This window comes from Athene cunicularia (genome assembly GCF_003259725.1).
Source record: "Athene cunicularia isolate RWA chromosome 10 unlocalized genomic scaffold, athCun1 chr10_part1, whole genome shotgun sequence".
In the NCBI taxonomy this organism is placed as follows: Eukaryota; Metazoa; Chordata; class Aves; order Strigiformes; family Strigidae; genus Athene; species Athene cunicularia.
Genome location: NW_020799112.1, coordinates 21,997,519 through 22,017,040, shown reverse-complemented (window position 1 = coordinate 22,017,040; position 19,522 = coordinate 21,997,519). Strand labels below are relative to the sequence as shown.

The following is a 19,522-nucleotide window of genomic DNA, read 5'->3' as shown; positions in this document are numbered from 1 at the left end:
AATTAATAAATTATTCCATGAGGGTACATAAATGTGAAAAATCCTTGAAATAATTGGGGAAATGCTGGAGCAAGATGGAATACAGTTGCTTAACTGTAGTAGATGAGATCCAAGTATGGCTCTAGGCAGAAGGTGGATACTTACGCAAAGTCCAGAGGTTGAATTACTCTTCTCAAACTGGATGTCTCAGATTCTCATATCTTGTCATTATTAACTTAATCTACTCTTTGAAAAGTTGTGTTAGCTCTGATATATCACAGGCTTTAGTCTACTGACAAGATAATGGAGTAAGTTCTATACTGTAAATTCAATTGTAATGTAACTGCTTGCAATTAACTCTAATGTTTTAAGTGCCAAAACATCTGTTAGGGTTTTCAGAACTTTCACAAGCCTCTGTATTGTTCTGTTTTAAGGTTAGAACAGATACTGTGAACCTAATGTTTCTAGCACTGCTAAAACAGGAGTTTCAAAAATACTACATTAAATTGACGTTTCAAAACAAACAAGACACTTTGTTCAAGATGAAAACTGTAATAGTTTGAAGTGTGATAAACTTTGTTGACTGCTGCCATCCTTAAAGCTGCAATAATAGCTAATATGTCATTGTTCTTCACTGCTTCAAGAACCATTCCAGCAGAAGAGGTAGTCTGCAAACATACAGAGTTGAAGAGCAGCCTGCCCATCCAGTGGTATGTCATCTTCCAAAAACCACAGGCTTGTGTAGCAGAGAAGCTGAGGCATTTTCTTAAAGTGGAACTTCTGACTATGTATTATGTGCTGATATTTTAAATTAAGATTTGGCCTTTGCTTCTGGCAGCTGTCCTGACAAAACTGCCATTAGGAGTTTAGCCAGATTGGAGTTCAGTTGTAAAGCTTTTATGTCCCACCTTTGTGGTTTTGGTTTAACATCAGCTTAATGCACGGATAGAGTCTGCAGAAGGAAGTGATCTTCCCAGGAAGATAAGAGCTTTGTTTTATAGTTAAAAGCTGTACTACCACCCTTAGGTTATGTTTTCATGATGACACTGCAGAGGTTATAGCCAGCAGTACTAGGCTGGGTCAGCCATGACTGATCCGAGTATATAAATGAATCCTTTAATATAAGGAACCTGAATTTAAAAAAAACAAACAAACTAAAACCCCAAAAATTCTGTCACTTCATACTATTCAGTAAGGACTTAAATACTTTTCTGTTTTATCCAGTTTGTGAAAATTTTTTGTATCTTTTGGGTTATAGTTTTGTTCTGTTGTGTTAATATGGTGGCGGAGTGCCTCTTCACTTCAGTTTCATAGTTTTCCTAACTGTTTTTCTTTTGTTATCACTAATACTTAGTTACTGCCTACTTCATCTGGGTTACCCCCAGGCTGGGAAGAACGACAAGATGAAAAAGGGAGGTCATATTATATAGATCACAATTCTAGAACCACTACCTGGATAAAGCCAGTTGTACAGGTACTGTCTGTCTTCTAATTTTTTTTTTTTTTTCATTTAACATTTTAAACATCTCACAGAAGTAAAGGTTAGAGACCTCTTTAAAGTAGAACCTGTGAAAGGCATAATCTGAGAGAATGCAAGGAGAGTTAGAAACAGTAATATCTGTAGCAAGTAACTCTACTATTAATGTACCAAAGAAGCTTTGTGGAGAGGGATAGGTGAATGTGAAGCCTGGAAGACTTCTTGGTAGCATAATCAGTGGTTGTTAGTCAGTGTTGGTGATACTAAACCAAACAAATCTGTGTACTGTCTGACACTTGCTTTTTGAAACTGCTTTCATGAGTCAAAAATACAGATAATAGAAAAAATCTATTGTTCTCCAGGGCTTTGATTTGATTTTCTTTTTGTCATTTACTGTAGATTGCTGTGGAAACGGGTCAGTTTTCAGCTGCACAAAGTATTTCTGTAGGAAGACAACCACAAGCAACATCAAGTGATTCATCACAACAGCCTTCTCAGCAGCAGCCTGAAATGGAGCAAGGATTTCTCCCTAAAGGCTGGGAAGTCCGACATGCACCCAATGGGAGACCATTCTTTATTGACCACAACACCAAAACTACAACATGGGTAACGGGAAACTACTCTCATGGACTGAAATTCTAGTTCCTCTCCAGTCAAAGCTTTGCTGCTTTCAGCAAGCTTCTGTAGATGTCTGTTAAGGAATATAAAATAAAAAAAAAAAGGAACCTTTAATAAAAATGCAGTCATTTAAAATATCTACCATGAGTAGAACATTATGAATTTTACAAACTGTATTAGGACTGGAAAGTTTAGCTTGGAAGGAAGAAAATACTGATGTATATAGGAATCTGCTTCGCAGATGTAAAGCATCTCCTAAAGGACACTTCTGTCATAATTGCAACTGTGCTAGCTCATATGCACTGTTAAGAAAACAGTTTGGTAAACTGGCCTTCATCAGGAAATCCATTGCCTTGAATTTATCACATGGTACGGCGACCAACACAAATTTCTGTGACGTCTTAAGCAAGCAGGCCAGGTGCCCCTGTACTATGGATGAGGGAGTTGTACAGCTCCAGTTCCACAGAGTGGCACTGCACACCGTCAGGCAGTGCTAATCGGGGGACTTAAGCATTTAAAGAGTAGGTCAGTGTTACTGTCAGGTGAAGGAGAAACAGAGAAGTGCATTAAACTGATTGAAAATTAATATTAATTTCTTCAGGATTATGGAAAGAACTTAACAGACACACCTTCCCCCTGCACCCCAAAAAACCACAAACCAAAGAACAAAAAACCCCAACCACCAAACCCAAAAAGTGCAAGGTATGCCAGAAGCCATGTGGAAAGATTAATTCAACTCAGTTACACTGAAACTGATTTGAATGAGGGATTTCTTTTAATATGTGTGTGTGTATATGTGTCTATATATAAATGAAGGGATAGGTCATTAGAAGAAATTAGAGAATCCCCAAGGAACTACCTGGCTGCAGAATATGCAACAATTATCTACTTGGTACTAGGTGTATTCTTGACACAATCATTAATAAAGAGGAAGAAAATAAAGCAAAATACCAAAATTAACATGCTGCTTGTTTTGTTTTCAAAGGAAGATCCAAGACTGAAAATTTCTGCTCATCCAAGGAGAAAGACTTCCTTAGATCCAGTAGACCTGGGCCCATTACCAGTAAGTAAACTGTTTTATCTTTGTTTGCAGATAGAACAATTTAAACACTTAAATTAGCACTATTGAAACTTGCAGATGAGAAAATGCAGCCTGTTTTTTTTTTAATACAAAAGGTACTCTATTTTGAATTCCAGTGCTGTGAGTACATGGAGGGGGGAAATGCCCCCAACTATACAGTTAGAAATTTGTAATGAAAGTGTCTCCTTACAGCCAGGGTGGGAAGAGAGAACTCACACAGATGGAAGAATATTCTTCATAAACCACAGTATGTACGATGTAGTGTTCTCCCCCCACTCAGTTTTATTTCTGAACACTATCTAAATTAATGGACCTAATTAAGGAATGTCTTGCAGATACAAAGAAAACACAGTGGGAGGATCCTCGACTGCAGAATGTGGCAATAACTGGACCAGTAAGCTTTCCTTATGTAGCTTTACACATCTTTTCAATAATATCATTAGAATCAAAACAAACTCTTGTCATTTATCAGTTAGTCTGGAAGATGAAACTTCCAGGATGTTTGAACAAAGCATTTTTATTTCTTTTTAAAGACTGTTTAGAAAGCTTTCTGTGGAAATGGTCTTTAAATGCCAGAAAGAAAAAAAATAAGTTCCCAGAGTAGTAAAGTTTCCTTATAGACTGGGGGAGGATTTGAAGTGGGTAAGAAACTTTTTTTTTTTTATTTATCCACAGTGTCCAAATACAGCTTGTTCAGTTAATGAACTAAACTTGGGAAGAAAAAAAAAAAAACACAAACCAAAAAACAACCCCAAACCAATAACAACAAAATGGCTTTGAAAGGAATGAAATTAATTTCCAACTGAAAAATAATGATCTAGCCCTGATACTTAATCTGAAGTGCAAAATTACCAGGACTAATTGCAATGATGGTACACATTATAATTATAGATGGGTTTTAGTGTTCAGCTGATATCTGTGTTTATTAATAGCCCACATATGTAAACAACCTTCTCTGTTCATGGAAAATAGAGGTGTTTGTAGCCAGGTCTCTCATGATACAGCAAGGAGAGACGATGCGTTGCGTAAGTAACCAAAGGCATTTTGATCACTTAGCTCTGGGCCAGTCAGTGATCTTAGTCAGTCCCGTCAGCCCATAGTAAAGTGCAGGATAAACTCTGCAGACCTGGTCGGAACAAATGATCTGAACAAAGAAGTGCCTCTCGCTCCAGATGTTCTGACCTGTCTGTGTATTGGTAAACTGAAAGTCTCCCCAGATACTTAGTAGAACACGTATTCCTGTTTGAGAACTGAAGTGCGTGGTCTGTGTTTCACAGATACGGACTGGTTTATATAATTGCTCAAGCATCTCAAGTAATTTTTTTCGTTGTTTTTTTTTTTTTCTTTCCCCAAAGGCTGTGCCTTACTCCAGGGACTATAAGCGGAAGTATGAGTTCTTCAGAAAGAAACTGAAGAAACAGGTTAGTAATCAGTAGGAATCCAGCAGAAGGTTAAGAAATTTATGCCCCCAAACAAGGAGAGCTTAAGTTACAGTGAAAGGAAATTGATCTTTTTAATATGCTTAGATTTACTGTCTGATCACAGATGTGTTTGTGAACAGCAACTTGGTAGCCATGAGCATTGCATCTAACAATAGGGTTTGTGACTATGTAGTGATGAAACTGAATTTCTACTTTTTCAACTAGATTGCTTGCAAAAAGGTTAAAGTTGTGAACATGGAAGTAGGCAGGCAACAGAAAAGTCTGGAAATCATGGATCTAGCGTATAATAGCTTCTGGAACTCAGAATATCAAAGCAGAAGTTCTCAGAATGGGTTTTAGACTGTCCGGATGGAAATCTGTACTGTCACCTTGATCAGGCTAGATGCCTGTAATGAATTGTTACAGCCTTAAAATCTTAAGTTTATGCATCTCAGTTGCAAGTTCCAGTTCGAAGTGGCAGTGCCAGATATATTTATAACACATAGCCTGAAAGACTGTAAATAGCATCGGGATGTCCAGAGAACAATGAGTCTTTGCACAACTGCAGTCACATTTGGTATCCTTGGGAGATATTTTATATACATAGCATTAGCCTTTGAGTTCACTTCTCTCTACCAAGTCTGTTCCTGGCCTTTTGGAAACTCGCGGTTTTGAGCTGACATACATAATTGTGTGCAATTTGCATGCACCTCGTGTTTTGTGTTCCTAGTCAAACAAGCCTGGCGTTCCTTCAGATGTCATTATCCCAGTTGGATGAAGTGATAGACGGCTGGGCCACCCAATCTAGTCGTAGTAATTTAAGAATGAAATACAGGTGTAGATTTTAAAACATACATTACTATTGCCTTTAAGCACTCACAAATACCTAAAGGACAATTAAAGTAATGGATTGATTTATATTGTGATTTAATTATTGAATACTATTTTAATCAGCTAAGTTTGGTTTCAGTAATTGATTTTTTTACTGCTTGACCTTTTTTCTGAATAGTCAGTTTGCAGCTAAAACCAGGAGTATATATATTTTTTTTAAAAATAGGCATATTTTATTTTTTTCTGAAGTGATTAAAAAGGCCTATATATTTCCATCACCACATAAATCAGAGATGTAATATTGTACAATATTTTGCGACTTGGAAAACGACAAATAGTGTGCTCCTCCACCCCAAGTAATTATTTTTTGCTTGTAGTGTGGATCAGGCTGTTGTGGGATATAAATAGACATTACATTTAAATGCAGCATTCTTTTGGGGTTTTTTGTTTGGGACATTTAGGATAGAATATTTAAGGAGTATAAGAAAATAAAAAGGAAGCATATCTGAACGTGTACTCTTCAGAGTGATTTATTAAATGTTTATGCATTTGAAAATTCATTATTTCTACTCAGTATGTGGCTAGTTCTTTGAAATATATTGAGTTTCATTGCATCATCCTAATCTAGTCATGGTTGAAATTTCCCGATCCCACTTCCCCTGAGTTTCTCAATTTTGCCCAAAGTAATTGCTGAAATAAACTGTCTGAAAACAAGTGAAATCAATAAAATACTGTGCAGAATCATTAAATCACTATATGAGAACAAAGTTTTATTCCTGGTTTATTAGTCTTACTCTCAAAGCTCAGCAGCAAACACGAGCTTCTTGGATATTTTTATTTACATACTTTCCCATATGATATTAAATATAAACATGTTCCTGTACCTTAAAATTTGAAGTGGACTGATTCTTATTTTAATATTGTAGGAATATTTGTCATGTATGTCTTAAGTTAGAGAACAGGACATCTATCCTTACAGTTAGATTATTGAACTAGAAGGTGAAATAAGTCAGGTAAAATTGTTCCAAAATAACTTTATTTATAAACTCTTTATTTTTTTTTTAATCAAGCGTGTAACATGATTTTTTTTTGGTGTTACTAAATCATGCCTTGCTGCATGCAGAATAACTGAGCATATGCTGTTCCTAGTAAGAACTTACTTTAACCCTATTTTCTTGGTATGAAATAGAAATTACTATCTGAAACTCTCTGTGCTAGTTGAATGGTATATAAGTAGAGCCTCTTCTCAATCATTGTGTCAAGTTGCCAAATTATTTAAGAAAAGGATTTGTGTGCCATTCTTTGTCTGTTTACAAAATTTGCATACTCTGCAAGACTAAAAGATGCTAGGTTTTGTTCTGTTACTCTGTTTTAATATGCCTTTTTTTTTTTTTTCCAGAGTGATATTCCAAACAGATTTGAAATGAAAATTCATCGCACAACAATCCTTGAAGATTCTTACAGAAGGATTATAGCTGTGAAGAGAGCAGATTTCCTTAAAGCAAGACTATGGATTGAATTTGATGGTGAAAAAGGTTTAGACTATGGAGGAGTGGCCAGGGAATGGTTCTTCCTTCTCTCTAAAGAAATGTTTAATCCTTATTATGGATTGTTCGAATATTCAGCTACGTAAGTAACACAGGTCTAGAAGGCATGAAGACTAGTTAGAGAAAGCAGTTGTATTTCTTGTACCTCCTTTAAGAATGGAATTACTTCCCAAAAAAAATGTATAGGAGGGTTTAGTTGTTAAGTGCAATATTCTGCAACTAGGCCTTTGTTTGACAGGACAATAATGTGGAGAAAGTACCTGTATCTTTTTTCCAGCAGTCTACCATAAGCCGTGACATCTTTGCATAGACAGGCATATGCTTGCAACCATCTACTCCTTTCAGAAGAGGCAGTATTTAACAGATAATGAGGAGGATGTTATTCTGACTACTGTAAAATGAGTAGGAGTTAATCCCTTCTCTTTGTATCTCTAATTTACAAAGGTAGCTCATGGTGTTTCAAAACTGTTAATTCTGTTCTGCTAATAGTCTTCTGTTGAGTATTGTTTAATGTTAGACTAGTGGTTAATCCAAATATTATTTTTTTCAACTTAATGAAAAGTAATACCTGACTTAACCAGTGTCTTTCAGATCTTCAAATGTGGGACTATTCCAATAGTACAACATCTTGTTTTTCTTTCTCTTCCCCGCTCCCTCCCTCAACTTCAGAGATAACTATACTCTGCAGATCAATCCAAACTCTGGACTTTGCAATGAAGATCATCTCTCTTATTTCAAGTTTATAGGTCGTGTAGCTGGAATGGCTGTTTACCATGGCAAACTTTTGGATGGTTAGTATTTATTTTGTGTAACATCATCTTGAGATTAACATTGTGAATATTTTGAATTTTAAGTTACATACTGTTCAATTTATTTGTTCTTCTTTAAAGCCTTTTTTATTCGTCCTTTTTACAAGATGATGCTCCAGAAACCAATAACGCTTCATGATATGGAGTCTGTGGTATGTCATTTGCTTTATCATGTATGTTAGGATTTCATGTTGATATTAAGTTTCTTTTATATGTCTTTTAATGACCTTGTGAAGGTTTGAAAGTGCATGATGCAAAGAAATTTTGGCTACATCTTTTAAAAGTCTGTGTTGTAGTTAGCCAGCAACCAGGCACCACACAGCAGCTTGGTCATTCTCCACCCAGTGGGATGGGGAAGAGAATCTGAAGGGTAAAAGGGGAGAAAACTCCTGGGCTGAGATAAAGACAGTTTCACAGGTGAAGCAAAAGCCACGCACACAAGCAGAGCAAACCCAGAATTCCCCGAGCCCTTCCCATGGCAGGCAGTGTGCAGGCACCCCAGGACAGCCGGGCTCCATCCCACGGAGCGGTGACTGGGGCAGACAAACGCCGTCACTGCCAACACCCCCCTTCCTCCTGCTTCCCCAGCTCCGTGTGCTGAGCGTGAGGCCACAGGGTCTGGAACATCCCTGGGGCAGCTGTGCCCCCCCCAGCTCCTCGCTGGTGGGGAGGGGGAGCAGCAGCCAGGGCCCTGAGCTGTGTGAGCCCTGCTCAGCAGGAACTCACCCCTCCCTGGGTTATAACACCGTTTCCAGCACAAATCCAAACCACAGCCCCATGCTAGCTACCCTGAAGAAAACTAACAGCACAAGTGTTGAGTAAGATGTATCAAAAAGGATGTAGCCCATTTCATAGAACCACAGACTGGTTTGGGTTGGAAGGGATCTTAAAGCCCATCCAGTGCCACCCCCTGCCCCGGGCAGGGCCACCTTCCACCAGCCCAGGTTGCCCAAAGCCCCGTCCAACCTGGCCTTGAACCCTTCCAGGGAGGGGGCAGCCACAGCTGCTCTGGGCAGCCTGTGCCAGGGCCTCACCCCCTCACAGGGAAGGATTTCTTCCTTAGATCTCATCTAAATCTGCCATCTCAGTTTAAACTGTTACCCCATATCCTATCCCCACACTCCCTGATCAAGAGTCCCTCCCCATCTTTCCTGTAGCCCCTTCAAGTACTGGGAGGCCACTCTCCAGAGCCTTCTCCAGGCTGAACACCCCCAGCTCTCTCAGCCTGTCCTCACAGGGGGGGCTCCAGCCCCCTGATCATCTCCATGGCCTCCTCTGAACCCGCTCCAGCAGGTCCGTGTCCTTCTGCTGTTGATGCCCCCAGAGCTGGACCCAGCCCTGCAGGGGGTCTCACAAGAGCAGAGCAGAGGGGAGAATCCCCTCCCTGTACCTGCTGCCCACACTGCTCGGGGTGCAGCCCAGGATACTGTTGGCTTTACCTTAATTTTCATTTCCTAGGGCTCTTTATAGTAATGCTTAACAATAAAAGGAAGATAAATATAGGAAGTGAGACAGAGAAGAGTCCAAAATACATTACTTCAGATAATGCTGTGACATCTTAACACCTTTTTGCTACATGAGAGATTTTTAGTCCTCTGAGATGTCTGAGTTGTCAGCTTCCAAACATCTTTAAAGGTCCTTGTAGCTTTGTACAATTGCAGGGTCTCTGTATCCAATACAGGATTCACCTAGGTAGCAGCATTCACTGGGCTGTAATGGATCCTTTCGTAGTTTAAAATTTACTATCTTGTCATTCTCTCTCTTAGGATAGTGAATATTACAATTCTTTGAGATGGATTCTTGAAAATGATCCAACAGAACTGGACCTCAGATTTATAGTAGATGAAGAACTTTTTGGTCAGGTTAGTATGTTTATGTAAAGTAGAATAGACAAAACATGAAAGAAAACATTTGACCTGTGAAATTATGTGTTTGTTTTGGTTTTTTTAAATCTGTACAGTAATAAGGAAAACCCTCCATTCACAGTCATGTTGGTTTGTTCACTTGAATGCTTCTTTTAGCTGGCTCATGCTCATGCAGTGTTCTGTTACCCTGGCTGTGATGTGATAAAGGGTTTGGAAATAAGCAGATCTTTAAATAAGAGCTCATGCTTTTTGGTTAAATAATATTGTGTTGAAATGTAGCTGTTGCTGTGAATGTAGCTGAGATGAAGATATCCGTGGTCCCATTACTTAATCTGGAGTAGAGATTGGTTTTATGTGATTGCTTGGGAAGGATGAGCTCTTCTGGAAATGGTTGGAATCATAAATTGCACTGGGAGGCAGTGGTAGGGTTTTTTCTCTAAGATGTACTAGAAAACTATGGAATAAACAAGTTTTTGTTGTGTCGAAAGCTATCCAAGATAGGTCCTGTAGAAATATACCACAGGTCTTGAATGAAAAATCTAAATTACAGATGCCGACTATATCTGAGTGGGATAATGGCCTTTGTGGTCTTGTGAAGTGATCCGAAGTAGGAGTGTGAAAATGTACATCCCTAATGAACTGAAAAACATATTTGTCTGCTGAGGTTCTAGTAGTATAAAATGGTTCTGGAAGTGTTTTTCCTTGAGATTTGGAAAACGGGCTGGGTCATTGAATGTACAGTAAGTGAAGTCCACGTTACTGAGAACTTGTGTGCAAACTTAGGTGATGTCTTGTAGCGGGTCAGAAAGGACAGAGGTTGCCCCACTGCAGTCTGGCAACCCCGAACACTAGGGTTGTTTAAAGCAATCAATCAAATTCTATTTATACAGCTGACCTGTGAAACTGGTCGTATTTCTCATAGTTCTCAAATTCTGCAGTCTTCAAGAATTATCTAAATTACCTAATAAAAACGTATGAATTCTGTTACATACCTACCTCGTTTAAGTTCTGTTCTGTGTATTGTGTTTAGACCCATCAGCATGAACTGAAGAGTGGTGGATCAGAAATTGTTGTTACCAACAAGAACAAGAGAGACTACATTCAGTAAGTAGGGCTCACTGGGGCCATGTATCTCGCTGGATTGCCCCCCTGATAACAGGGGCTCTCTGTTAGTTGTCTTAACAAAACAAAGTTGTTGCTTTGTATATAAATTGCTTTCATTTTACACGGTTTTGTTTTGTTTTTACAGTCTTGTAATTCAGTGGAGATTTGTGAGCAGAGTACAGAAACAAATGGCAGCCTTTAAAGAGGTACAGTTTTAGTTAAAAATAAATTCTTCTGAGAATTTGTTGCATCTAATCTTAAGCTTTTCTGGACATCCTGAAGACTCACAGATTATGTTGTTACAGGTATAAAAAAGGCAGTAGTGTCAGCTTTGAATTATTTCAGACTTTAAAAATATTTTTGGTGTATTTTTACTGAGGTGTTTAATTCATGTAGAAAAATTTGCTTATTTCTCCATCCTGCCTGACAGCTTTAGCTGTAGTGCAAACGATTTAATGAACTCTGCATAAATGAAAATCAAACTAATAAAATTAAAGTAGCTGCTTTATCCTTACTTGTATAAGTGATATTGCATATATTCAGATTTATATATCCAGCATTCAGTATTGCACAATAAAGATGTGAGATAAGACTGAATTTAAAGTACTATGACCAAACTGGGGCCTACTGGTGTCCAAACATCTGTATTTGATATATTGCTTTGGCTTTGTTTAGTAAAGCATCCAAATATCACTCTCAGTGAACAAAAATGCTTAAGTAACGTTGACTTGATTTTTAAAAACTTCACTCTTCTTTTTAGGGCTTTTTTGAACTAATACCACAGGATCTGATTAAAATTTTTGATGAAAATGAACTAGAGGTAAGTGTATCAAGGAAAAGAAAACAAATTATATTGAAACTTAATGTTACTGACTTAAACTTTGGTGTGTTGTTTGTTTTGTTTTTTTTTTTTTAATCTGTGTAGTTATTAATGTGTGGACTGGGAGATGTGGATGTGGCTGATTGGAAACTACATACAAAATACAAAAATGGCTACAACATAAACCATCAAGTAATACAGTGGTTCTGGAAGGTATCACGAAGTTCTAATTTTTATTTTTTTTTTACTTAAAACCTGTTCAAAAGTTGCTGCCTTTCAGCTATGCTAGTTTATCATGTGATTCATCAATAGGTAGGTAAATATTTGACTGTTAAAACTCCTGAGAAAGACAGTAAGAAAGCTAAAGATGAGGTGCATGGTAAGAATGTAAACACACTACTGATACTTGGGGTTTTTTTAAAAAAAATCCATGTCTGACTGGGGTTAAAAATATTTGTGTAGACTTTTCTGGCATGGTTACAGTAAAGAGGTGTTAAACTCCTCTGTTTAATAAATTACAGGAGTTTGGCTGCTAGTTCATAACATCAGGAAACTTCAAAGAAAGTAGGGGCCAGATCTTCAAGGGAAGTATTTTAACAGCCTGCTAAGCCAGTAACTGTACTGATTTTACAGTGCCATTAAATTGTTGATTTCATAGCTTTTAGCAATAGGCAGAAGTCACAGATTATGTCTGTCACTGAAAAAAAAGCATATATATAGATAGATATATATATAAAAAAGGGATAATGATTTAGAAATAGAAACTGTTGTGTAAGTCTGTTAGTGTAAAACCTGAATTTAAAAATAAATCTTTAATTGTAATTATCATACATAGGCAGTCTTAATGATGGACTCTGAAAAGAGAATAAGATTACTGCAGTTTGTTACTGGCACATCACGCGTACCTATGAATGGGTTTGCTGAGCTGTATGGTGAGTACTTACCATTATGTTCACAATTAAGTGACACAGAACATGATACCAACACTGTCATGATATTTGACTTCAAGCATAGGCACGTTACTCAAACTTTGCTTTAAAAATGAAAATATACTGGCAGGTATAAGAAGCAAAGTTAGAGAAGAGTCGCTTAGATCACACAAGTGTCTCATGTTCTATAAATGCTTCATTTTAATTCTGTATATGGAAGTTTTTAAATGTGTAGGACTCCTTGAACGTGGATTCTTGAAGTTCTAAAGAGCTGCAAAAATCCCTGTTTAACACATGATTGAGCTTGAAGAAAATTCTCAGTAATGTAAGATCTGATTACAAAGACATGCTGGCATCAGCAGTTAACTTCAGATTCTCCCGAGTTCCCCAGCTGCTTTTATCTGCTCACAAGCCACAGTTCTACAGATACACTTACTTTAAAGAGGACGGCTGAAATGACACCAGTTAAACATCATGCCAGGAGTAGGGAACCTACGATGCAGAGATGAAACAAGCAGATGGCAGCGGGGAGCAGACTGCAAAACCAGAGCCAGCAAACCCACTGTGGGAAGCGCCTGGGACAGCCCGCAAAGGGTGGGGATGTTTTGCTTATGGGAAGCCTGTTTTCAGCTGCCCTCAGCTATGAAGTTTTCTGCTAGACTACTTTATTAAGGCTAAAAGTGCTTGGGATCCTATGCAAATGACTGAATAGCCTAACTTGCATATTTGAATAAACATTTCCTCCTTTGTAAACAAGACAGTTTGTTTATAAACCATGAGAATCACAAACAAACACCACCCACTGTGTGTCCCCATTTCTCCCTCTTCATTTTCATCATAGATAGTTTATTTTTTCTGTTCCATCGGTGAGTGAGTTGTGGGTTCCAGTGGGGAGAACAGTGCCTGCAGTGGACTTGGGCCCTGTGTCTGCTGTTGCTCCTGAACCTTGGTACTGATGGAGTTACAGCCCATGCTCGCTGCAGTGGAAGCTGATCAGAATTCTGCTGCCTCTGGGTTTTTGTTTTATTTGTCTGAAAACACTACGAGAGATAGAACTAAAGAATGATAGAAGGAAAGAAACTCTTGAATCTCATGGCTCCCTTCTGCCTAGGGATTAGGATATCCGTGGGCAGTCTTCCAGCCAAGTCCCAGTTTCTATAGCTCTATTCACTCATTAATGAAAAATTCAATTAGCAGTTGTCTTGCACAGTGCGTTGTTTTTTTCTCTTACCGTTATTTCTGCTTTACTGTGGCCAGCATGCCATCCTCACTAAACCCCAGCAATGACCACAATCACTTTTCCAGCACCTGCTTGTATTTGAAGAACTGTAGGTGGTTCTTCAGTGCCTGTGTTGGTACGTGGCGGTCTGCTACCGGGCTGCCCCTGTGGCTGTTCCCTCTCGAGCCGGCTTTCTAGCGGCAGATCTCCCTCTTCTGGCCCAGAGGGGCATTTCTGATCGTAAACGCAGTGCTTGGTGTCTGGAAGCAGATCCACGCACGTTTGAGAACAGATGTGGCTTGCTTCTATTTCTTGTCTTTCTCCCACGCTGCTTTGTCAACCTCTAGCTAATTAGTTGGATAGCTAAAATGCAGGCTTACTCTTACCTAGATATTAAAAGGGAGTTTTATCTTGCAACAGCTAGTTCTCTGCTTCATCCTTATTCCTGGCGTTCTTACCTAGTTACCTTTTCTAACCAGCCTTCTGTGTTGAAGGAACACATAACCCAAAGAAGAAAGTAAGGAGGAGGAGCTGGGAATGTTCCCCCAACTACTGACATATCTGTCTCACTGATGGTATTTTAGGATGAAGTGCTCAGTGCTTGCTCTCATCTGTCTAGTTCGCTCACTAGACTTGTATGAAGTACAGTTTCTGTGCATTGATTGGTATTTCTTACCTTTTTGTATACGTTAGTAGTTGTGAACAGGTTTTCTCCTCTTGTTTTATTTTCACGTTTGGGATGAATTGTCTTGGGTTTTTTTCTGTATCGAAGTTGACTAACATCTCCCAAATCCGCTTCTACAATGCGTTATTACGTGTTATTCATAATAAAATGAAATTATATTTATACACTTTTTTCACGTCTCCATAAAACCACAAATTAAATCATTGAATTGACAATTTTAACTTGGGTAGTCAAAAAAACCCCAACATTTTGGAGGAGTCATGGAAAAAAGGGAAGGTGACTGCCTGCATTATAAAACCAAATTGATTTCATAGTTTTGAAGGTATTCTACACAGCACTTACACCTCAGCTGTATTTGTAGGTAAGCCTGTTCTCATTACTGCTGCTCATCTTTATTCTGAAACGTGTTTCGTATCTTCCATTTCAGAAGCAGAAGGCTTCTGGGTAGCTTCTTGGGTAGCCACCTGCCTTGAAATACAATTCTCTAACTGTATTGATGGTCTCCTTGTAGCATAGTCAGAGGACACCCACCATCAGGTGTTACATTCTGTTCCCTGACAAGATAGTTAAAAAAAAAAAACAAACCAAAACTGAACTGTCTTCTCCAGATGTACACAGATGCTTTCAACAGCTTAAGGAAATGGTTACAAAATGCCCTTTTCATCCACTTGGCAAGAGTTGAGAGGTCCAAGAAGCTTTCGGATAGGGCATGCTGGAGACAGTTGCTGAAGGCACAGGTGTAGCTGGAGCTGCACTTGCTAGCCAGTAAAGTTCTCTGAGGTGCATCTGTACATCCCAGGAGCACACACATGGTGACCACGCTTCAAAAAGTTCTCAGTTACTCCACTCTGTTATGTATGTGGAGGTGGACACTAAACACTTTCTACCAGCTTATATAACTTGGCACATGTGGCAAGTCTAAATTTTTACATGCAGAATTCATACAGTATAAAACTCTTCTGCATAAAATTTCCAATGCCAGCTACTATACATATGCATTTAGGTCTCAGACTTCTGAGTTTAAGGTGTAAAAGTCTCTTGAAATTAAGATACAGCAAGAAATAATTAAAAATACAAGTGAATTGGGATTCTTGACTCTTACTGAGTATAGACTGTATCTGATTTGTGTAGATATGAATTCTACTAATGTCAGAATTGGATTAAAAAACCCAAAAATATTTCAAAATTTGAATTTCTGATTATAAAAGAATCTCATCACGAGGTGAAAATTGATGTGTTCTTTTCTGCAGGTTCAAATGGACCACAGTTGTTTACAGTTGAACAGTGGGGTACCCCTGAAAAACTGCCAAGAGCTCATACCTGGTGAGTATTTAATTTAGATAAATTACAACCTTTAGGAAGAGTGATCAAATACTTAAGAGTTTTCCTCTGTTTTTCAGCTTTAATCGCTTGGATTTGCCTCCATATGACTCGTTTGAAGATTTATGGGATAAGCTGCTTCTAGCGATTGAAAATACTCAGGGTTTTGATGGGGTTGATTAAGACAGAGACACAAATTATATCGGTCCAGTGCTGCAATTTCATTTTAAGGGTTTACAAACAAGTTTGACTTTTCCAGGGACTACCATTGTATTTAGTCACATGGCTCTTGAATTTTCATAGTATCACTTGTAAAATAAGTAAGGATTAAAAATTCACTAACTTTTGAAATGTATTTTGCCATTTCCACAGTTTTTGTGTACTTTGTTAATAACTACAATATACACATTGGATGGGCCAGTGCCAAGTAAGTCAAAAACTAAAATGTTTTTAAGCAGTTGCCTCTTCTACAGTATTTGACAGACTGTTTTGCAGTAAACTACTGAAGTAAAACTGTGAAGAAATCTTTGCAGAGAGTGTAAATTTGAATTGCTGCTTTAAGAGGAACAACTGAAATTGCTAGTAAGTTTTTTTTAAAAAAAAAACAAAACCCAACAAAACACAAAACCAACAAACTTCATATAATGCAATATCATAATCCGTGCTGCTTCAGGCTGTTTGCTACAGATCTGCCCAAAGCACCTTATAATTCTGCATATTAGGTAAAACATTGGAAAGCATTTGTTTGCATTATCAGCCATCAGTTTGCAGAACATTGACTTGCTGACACATTTTATTTGTTAGAGTTTTGTTTTTAACTTGCTTTTATTAAAACAGTGTAACAAAACCAGGATTTTTATATAAAAGACAAGCAACATAATTCTGAATTATATTGAGAAATTATATCAGCTTTTTCTCTGAATTTGTATACTGTCGGTTTATTGAGTGTTCATCACTTTTTTGGATAAATTTGTAGTTCAATGGATAATATTTTCAATTCAGCCTTTTGCAACAAATTAATCTTCAAGTGAAATTTGTATGGATATCACTCAGTATTAGTTACTGGTAGTTAGAGGCCTTTATTATCCATTCTTGCAGTATTGCACTACATAACAATAAAAAACATGTTTACAGGGTTTTCTGGGCCAAGTTCAGCAGTCTGATATGATATGTGCAAACTTCTCTGAACTGCCTGGAGGTTATGCACATGTAACCAGCTGCAGAATTTGGTTCTGTAATATGTTTACAGGTTATGCTAGTTTCTATAGGTGCATTTTTATATTTTTTTTTTTCCTCCACTGTTAGCCTAGAAACCAAATTTGTTAATACAGTATAACCAAAGTCATAACCAACAATGTGCAATTTATTGTAGATCAACCTGTCATATAAATTTGATTTCTTATGTAAATGTGGGTATTTTTTGTATTAACACTTTTGAGCAAGTACTGGTTAAAATGATTAGCGAAGTTGGTTCTAAAAGAAAAAAAAAAAGTTTATATACCTGGCTTGCTCTCCTTTTAACATTTTATTACCGATACGATCTGAGGAAATTACAGTACCTAGCTTTGGCCAGCAAATTTTAGTCACAGTCTTTATAAATATGCAAGAAGGAAGTGTAGCACATCTCTCTATAAAGATATGTAAATTATGTAACAAATGTAATGGGTCTTAAGGGATGTTTAAAATCCCACTTTGTTTTATTCTTTGACTAGGTCGTTTAGGGCTGAGAATATTACATGTAAATAAAGGTAACTTATAAATTTTCCCAAATTCTATATGCAGTTTTGTAAAACATGAATGATATATCAGTAAATCTGTATAGATTTGAATGTAGCAGGTTTTGTTGCATACTTTAAAGTATAAAATGAGGATCCTGAGAGCAGTAAATAAAATTTTATTCTAATAAGTTGTGACTCAGTTTTTTGAAGTACAAACCGCTAGTCTTGAAATAACAAGAATTGTGTGATTTTTAGCACTCCTAGGTAGACCAGGGCAGCAGTTCTACCACAGCTGCTACTTTTGCATGGGTGTGGAGGTGCAGCAGCACTGTTTGCTAGTGTTCTGCTCCCAAGAAATGCAGTCTTTGAAAAATTAATACCGTGTTTTTATGGAAGCTCCAGGTCAGTGTGACCCTTCACTGCATGGCCAGCCTAGAAACGCTGCGTGGTAGCCAGGCAGAGGTGGATGCCCCACAGAAATGCCAGCTGACTGCTGCCCGGGGAGGGTCAGGCTCGGCTCTCCTGAAGGAACACCCTTCTCGGCAGTGGTGAGTGCGGCAGGGGTGTGGTAGGGGCCCCCAAACTCTGCTCCAGGCAGCAGGGGCAGCCCGGCAGCGGTGGGGATGCACCACAGGGCCTGGTTCCAGTGCAGGCTGGGGGAAGCAGCTCCTGGAGGAGGAGGAGGATGCGTCTCAGGCTGCAGGGAGCATCTCCCCAGAGCTGGAGCAGGGCTGGCCTTACCTGCAGGAGCTTCTGACTTACAGCATCGGAAGAAAGGCTTCTCCACCCTTGGGTATGAATCTACAAAACTTGTGGTGCTGTGATAGACACAGAGAGGGACTTGTGTTAAGGGAAGGGTTCAGAGCCAGATCGGCCTGAACCAAGTGTTGACACTGAGAAGTGGAAGGTGACAGCCTGCAGAGTCCCTTCTGTGGGCTTTAAACTAGGCTTGTTGAGGAACGGTGGTAACAGCTTGTGGGTGGGTAAGAGAAGAGAGGTCAGTGGTGCCAAGTCTGGGGCAGGGTGATGGGAGCGAGGCAACCCTTGTGAAGGATGCCACTGGCTGAAGGGGCCCCACACACTGCCAGGCAGCAGGGAAGGACCAGGAGGAACGAGAGACACGAGTCACTCGCTGTGGGGAGATCTGAGGGAGGGGGGGCAGGCTGGTGCAGAGCCTTGTGGGTGTGGGTCAGAGACGACACCAGTATGGGAAACATCCTGGTGAGGACTTGTCCTACACCACCTGTTTGTCATGAGGAAGCAGGCAGACTGGTCTTTGAAGCATCCCAAGGAATTCCAAAAGTGCAGACCCTGGCTCTGGCAGGGGACTAAGCTCCCTGAGATCTGTGGGTCACAAACAGCCTTACAGGGGCGCTGGCTCTGCCACCCAGGGAGATGCTCTCCTGGCTCTGCTGCTTCTGATGTGTGCCCATCACACCTCCATATTCCCGGGAACATGGACACTTAGATGAGGGGGCAACTCCAAAGATGCTGCTCTGAATGCTGACCTATTTTTTTCACCAGAAACACTGCTCCTAGTGTGTGTCTGTGCCAGCTGCAGACCAGGTAGTGTGGCATGACAGGAGTGTGACAGCTGCTGCCTGGTGTGTTAATGACCTCTGTCACACCGAAACTTCGTTACTCTTAACACCCAGCAGTGCCAGATGAAGGGTAAGGCAGAAAATTTCCCAGGTAGGTAAGAGCTAAACATACCAATCTGCTAGGAAAAATAAATAGGGTTGACACTTGTATGAGATTTTGTGCATATCTAGTTTACAATTGTAGATCTGTGAAGAAAATGTCTTTTAAGGGGGAACTCGAGCAAGATGCTAATTGTGGAGCAGGGAGAGGACCCTAACACGAAGGAGAAGATGGCTGCGGCGGGAATAGATTCACTTGTCTCGGCTTTAAAAACACTGCCCTGAAAATCCCCGGGTGTCTGGTGGTTGGTTGGGGCTGCTCCGAGCCTGAGAGCTGTAAGCGAAACACTTCCCTGCCACCGACTGTGGCTTCTGCGGGTAAATACTGATTCGCCCTCCAGCAAACATGAGGCTCTGCCCCGCGCCTCGCCTCCCGCCCGGCAGCGCGGGCCGCGGCCT

At 39.4% G+C, this 19,522-nt stretch overlaps 1 protein-coding gene across 4 annotated transcripts in view; it reads left to right on the top strand.

The window, feature by feature from the left end:
• The window catches only part of NEDD4 (neural precursor cell expressed, developmentally down-regulated 4, E3 ubiquitin protein ligase), a 58,515-nt gene extending 41,949 nt beyond the window's left edge, over positions 1-16,566 (top strand). For 3 of the 4 annotated variants that reach the window (XM_026856190.1, XM_026856191.1, XM_026856187.1), the window contains 18 exons: positions 624-689; positions 1,334-1,453; positions 1,856-2,062; positions 3,060-3,137; positions 3,348-3,402; positions 3,491-3,549; positions 4,511-4,576; positions 6,807-7,036; positions 7,624-7,745; positions 7,845-7,915; positions 9,530-9,625; positions 10,659-10,732; positions 10,878-10,938; positions 11,493-11,552; positions 11,658-11,765; positions 12,388-12,484; positions 15,636-15,708; positions 15,786-16,566. In XM_026856190.1, the coding sequence (XP_026711991.1) occupies positions 624-689; positions 1,334-1,453; positions 1,856-2,062; positions 3,060-3,137; positions 3,348-3,402; positions 3,491-3,549; positions 4,511-4,576; positions 6,807-7,036; positions 7,624-7,745; positions 7,845-7,915; positions 9,530-9,625; positions 10,659-10,732; positions 10,878-10,938; positions 11,493-11,552; positions 11,658-11,765; positions 12,388-12,484; positions 15,636-15,708; positions 15,786-15,888 (1,746 nt within the window). In that variant the 3' untranslated portion in view covers positions 15,889-16,566. The remainder of the gene's footprint in view (positions 1-623; positions 690-1,333; positions 1,454-1,855; positions 2,063-3,059; positions 3,138-3,347; positions 3,403-3,490; positions 3,550-4,510; positions 4,577-6,806; positions 7,037-7,623; positions 7,746-7,844; positions 7,916-9,529; positions 9,626-10,658; positions 10,733-10,877; positions 10,939-11,492; positions 11,553-11,657; positions 11,766-12,387; positions 12,485-15,635; positions 15,709-15,785) is intronic. The other variant, XM_026856189.1, reaches the window with a different exon arrangement.
• The last annotated feature ends 2,956 nt before the right edge of the window (positions 16,567-19,522 follow it).